The sequence below is a fragment of the Branchiostoma belcheri genome, unplaced genomic scaffold, assembly GCF_001625305.1.
Source record: "Branchiostoma belcheri isolate BF01 breed outbred unplaced genomic scaffold, Haploidv18h27 scaffold9, whole genome shotgun sequence".
Lineage (NCBI taxonomy): Eukaryota > Metazoa > Chordata > Leptocardii > Amphioxiformes > Branchiostomatidae > Branchiostoma > Branchiostoma belcheri.
The window spans coordinates 1,346,753-1,351,600 of NW_017804575.1; the positions used below are offsets into that span (position 1 = coordinate 1,346,753).

General features: G+C 40.1%; 1 protein-coding gene and 1 long non-coding RNA gene across 2 annotated transcripts in view; both read right to left on the minus strand.

Moving 5' to 3' along the window:
* Nucleotides 1-516: 516 nt before the first annotated feature.
* The window catches only part of LOC109487592 (lactadherin-like), a 7,162-nt gene continuing 2,830 nt past the window's right edge, over nt 517-4,848 (minus strand). Inside the window, exons 4-6 of the mRNA XM_019791597.1 lie at nt 1,264-1,577; nt 989-1,133; nt 517-533 (exon numbers count right to left, since the gene is read on the minus strand). Of these exons, the coding sequence (XP_019647156.1) occupies nt 517-533; nt 989-1,133; nt 1,264-1,577 (476 nt within the window). The remainder of the gene's footprint in view (nt 534-988; nt 1,134-1,263; nt 1,578-4,848) is intronic.
* Nucleotides 2,719-4,161, minus strand: LOC109487871. Its single transcript, XR_002141286.1, has 3 exons — nt 4,061-4,161; nt 3,479-3,805; nt 2,719-3,319 (listed from the first exon to the last, which is right to left on the minus strand). It is a non-coding gene; the product is annotated as an uncharacterized LOC109487871 (long non-coding RNA).

The window sequence follows — 4,848 nt, forward strand, 5'->3', positions numbered from 1 at the left end:
ATCACTGTTTCCACTGGAATCTAGGAAAAGAGCGAAGGGAAGCTGAGATGATGGTCACAGAACGTACGAATCATTGTTACCCGATTATAAAGCCACTGGACATGTAGAGATGAGCAATCATGACTGAGTACCAATATGCACTATTACGCTACGCCATTGACTCAGAGTATCCTCATAGAGAGTGTAGGTAGTACTATAATTTACTTACTGAAGTATGACGACGTCGGTGACACGGTGAGAGATGGACGGGTCGATCTTTGTGGAACCGCAGACGTAACGCCCTCTGGGGTGACAACTGAACTTTCCCTCGTGGAACTTATTACTGAATACGTATTTATTCTTGTGCTTTGGGATGTCCGCATTTTCGTTGTCATTAATAATGTGGAAGTTGCGGCTGTGGCCGTAGTTGTAATCTGTGTTGTGGTTGCTGCCAAATATAGTAAATTGTAAATATCAGTTGAACTCTATTAAAATTATTGTAGTGGTATCGTTGACCTTGCAATATTTTTCTGAAGCTTATGCTACCTGTTCACCTATAGGGATAAGGAGCCAAACAATGATGAACGACAGCCTCCTGTGCAGGCCCCGCGGCGGTGGGGAAGAGTTTTTACCGCGTTATTTTAATATAGCCGGCCATCCTACATAGCCGCCGAGAGAAGGTTTTATTCCGCCCACGGGAATGGCCGGCTATGTTAAAATAATGCGTTAAAAACTTCCCCACCGCCGCGGGGCCTGCACAGGAGGCTATATTTATGTGAATCATATCCACTCTTTACACTCGTTATGTTAGTTTTAAAGTAGATATAGTAAGTTAAATAAGCAGACCGTATAAGTAGAACTCCATGTTAGCATAATTATAGTCTTAAATTCACCACATTGTTTTTGTCAATGTCTGTTTGCGCAATTAGCCCTCGGGCACGAACTTGCAACAAAGAACTCATTTGTCAAAAGATCCTACATATCCTTCCGCAAGAGAAAAATTCATTACCTTGTAGCTCACATCCAAGGAGCTCCAAACGAAACGCAATTCCACTCTGCCATGCAACCGCTTTCAGTCGGATGAACCTTGACCTTATTGGAGGGTCAATGTTGTTTGTCTTCATCTCATTTCCATCGCTGTTACCTGTAAAGATCTTTAAAACATCACGTCAAATCTAAGCTAATCATTGCGGACTATGTAGAGGTGTTTCAATGTTACGTATTATTCCATTTTAAAATTCATAGTATTGCAAAAAGGAACTAAGATCGCAGTGTATTACTTACCTTCTCTCTTCCGTCATCCTGAATAGTGTTCCAAGCTTCCCCATCGTCAGAGTATGATAGTTTGAAAGATTTCACATAGCGATGGGTACTAAATTGCGCAAGCACATCTCCTTGAGTTTGAATCCCCGTTATAGACGTCCTCTTAAGCAGATCGACCTGTAGCCACTCATTTTGATTATAGCGGCCTGGGTACCAAGCTCGATTGTTGTAGAGACGAGCTTCGTTTGGACCCCAAGAACTGTTGTATGAAGACGAGGCCCTCAACTGACTGTCTGTTATATCCCTTGATACCATGCCAAGAGGAGATGAACACTCTGAAAAAAGAAAAGGAATCTTTCTTCAAATGTTCATGTGATGTATCTAGCCCTGTAGACAACTACAAAGGTACAAATCGTCATTATAAACCTGGCAACCATCACCATCACGGGTACTAGGGATCTAAAGGGGCAAAGTCCTCGCCTGTATCAACATTGTATACAGAACTAGAACCTTATCTTTTTGGCATATACAGGTTGTAAATTGGGAACTTGAACAGAATTTCGTATACATATTTGTAGAATTAAAGCTACCGTAACATATGACGTCAGGCATGGTGAGGTGAAAATTTCATACACCTTTAATACACATACACATACATGTTGCTCTTGCCCTATAAATGTGTGAACGTCAATGGCGACGACTAAATACCAATCCTACGGCTAGGTCATGGCGGTCAAAACAAACTTGGAGCTGACGAAAACTTAAAACTCATGAGACAGTGTTGTAATGTCTAACTCTAAATCCTGGTCTAACTTCTAACTCCTGGTCAGTTTGTTCACTGTATACATATACGTAATGATGGGGAAGTGACTGAAAAACACGCCTGGTCAAAGTCTGATTCTGTAAGTGTTAAGTGCCAAGCTTGTGCAGAACACAACAAACAACACTACGTTACGGTTACAGCAAACGTACCTGTCCCTAGAACCATTCTCACAGTGCTGGCTTCTAGCAGCAGTAGTAGGATCATTTCCAGCAATGGTTTCATGGTTGAGCGAGGCCAAAAATGTGTAACGTAAGTGTTTCGAGTCGCTTTGTACGAGTTTGAGGAAGTACGTTCCTCTGACACACACCTTACATGGCAAACTAAAGTCAGGTGATGCGAGGTCAGGGAGGGAATGTTCCATTGGATACACAGACCTAGGGGTCACCGACGTATACGAGTCAATATATTGGCTTAAGGATAGTGGTTAACTATTACACGAGTATTAGAGAACAGGCTGAACCCACTCAAGTATACTTTGGTAACAGAGAGAGGTTCTGTCCGATAGCGCTGGGGGGAAAGTTTCAGCTACTCCCTTGCTACAAGTCTTCCTTTCTTTCCCGAAATTTATACATGAGGAAAAGGAAAACGTTGTTGTAGAGGTAAATGAATTACACAACTCATGACATTGCAATCCGTATACCAGTATTGCATCTTTATTCAATATTTTCTTTGCCTGATAATGCGATTGTAAGTAAGTAAGTAAGATAATGCGATTGAATAAATCATGGCAGTGACCTATACAGCATAGGACATGTTAATTAAACAGTAGAATTACGTATACGGTTTTCAGACAAACTGAACAACGGTCAACACAATATGTACAGTATTTACATAGTGATGGCCCCATGCTTTAACATACATGCATGCATGATCACGTAAAGAAATTATAAATTGTGGAAACCTAACTTTGTTCATGTATATCACCGGTGCACCGTGGATACTTTGTCGCGTTGATAAATTTACATATCATCAAAAGGCTTGGTTATTGCTATTTAAATATTATCTTATTTGTTATGATCATACATTTAACTTTGCAGTGAAACAGTTTGTTGTTCATATTCTAAAACAACTTCGGTTAGTAGAATGGTCTGGTTTATACTTTGACGAATGAAGTAATCGTATTATAATTTCAGATAACGTGTTTTTCAGCAGTAGATATCATTCTCAACGACGCCTTCATCAGAAGTGTGCGCTACGTTGTAATACACGCTATCCTGGACGCTGTCATAATCTCTTGTCTCCAAACATGCGTTCCTGTAAAAAAACACAGCAGTTAAGTCAACTAGAATTCAATGTGGACAAGATATATACTTCAAAATCTGCCTGAAACAATAAAATATTACTTATAGTGAATCTGCCTGAAACAATAAAATATTACTTATAGTGAAATATACTTTCAAAATTGCACCTTACCCAGTTCCCGCGTATAGATGGTTATCCACCGTTCCCTCTGATTGGTCAAATGGAAGAGTACCGTTGGTAGTACTAGTTTCCGCGTATAGATGATTGTCCACACTTCCTTCTGATTGGTCAGTCGAACTGGAATTACCATTGGTTGGTCCCGAGTAAGCGTATAATTGGTTGTCCACAGTTCCTTCTGATTGGCCAATTGATACATTGCCGTTGGTAGAAGCGTTGCCATTGGCTGCGAACGCAACTCCACCGTAGTAGATGTTGTCTACAGTTCCTTCGTCAGCCTGGGGAGACTGTTCCTTTTCGTCTCTAGGTTTTGATCGGCGCCTGCAGAAGCGGAAAACAGCTGAATTTATATTTTTGAAACTGTTTTTCGCTCAAAATGGTAATAAAGATATCCCTATTAAACTCCCAATAAGAGTGTCCAAACGACATCCGTCTTTGATGTCCTGTTGCACTAATAATCAGTTATAGGCATATCGTAGCCCTGGAAAGATCGCACTTCCAAGATAACACTTTTTTCATAGTAGAAACAGGTACAGTTTCCTATACATTACAATTCATACCGATACGTTAACTAACCTTCTGATGAGGAATATGGAAACAATTATCGCTATGATGACAACGACCCCGGCCGCTGCTGCACCACCAATGATGGCAACTAAGTGTAAAAACAAACAAACAAACAAACAAATAAAAAACAAAACAAACTAGAATTCCGAGATTTCATACCTCCATGAAATATGATCTTGATATGTAAATGTAAATTTCTTCTTTAATTGTTCAAATGACCTCTGCATTAACATGATATATGCATCGTGATGTATGTTAACTTTTGATTAATTTACAGATGTCCCAAGTATGACATTCTCATCATTCACCATTACGAAATCATAGAATTTTCACATTAATTATGCAAATTAGGTCATCATTTGCATAATTAGTATCTGTTGAAGTTCCGCCGCCATAGGTTACATAGTATAATGTAAAACACTGTAATTATAGAATTTCCTCATTAATTATGCAATTGCAGAACAAGCCGCTAGGGGGCCCAAACTCATATGACTTCTTTCCAAGCACGAGAGCTACCTTCCATCAAAATTCATGACCCTAGCATGTCCAGATCGTGAGATATCAAAACCGGAAGTTGCGCTGCAGTACCAAGGGAAGCCACTAGGGGGACCAAAATCTCATCATCTCCAGTTTTCGTCACACCCTACCAACACACCAAGTATGAAACCCATCCATCCAGGCGTTCTTGAGTTATCTTGTTGACCAACAGACAGACGGAAGGACGGACAGATAAACGCAACTGAAAATATAACCTCCATGACACATTTCATGGAGGTAATTAGATGAAATTAGAGCAA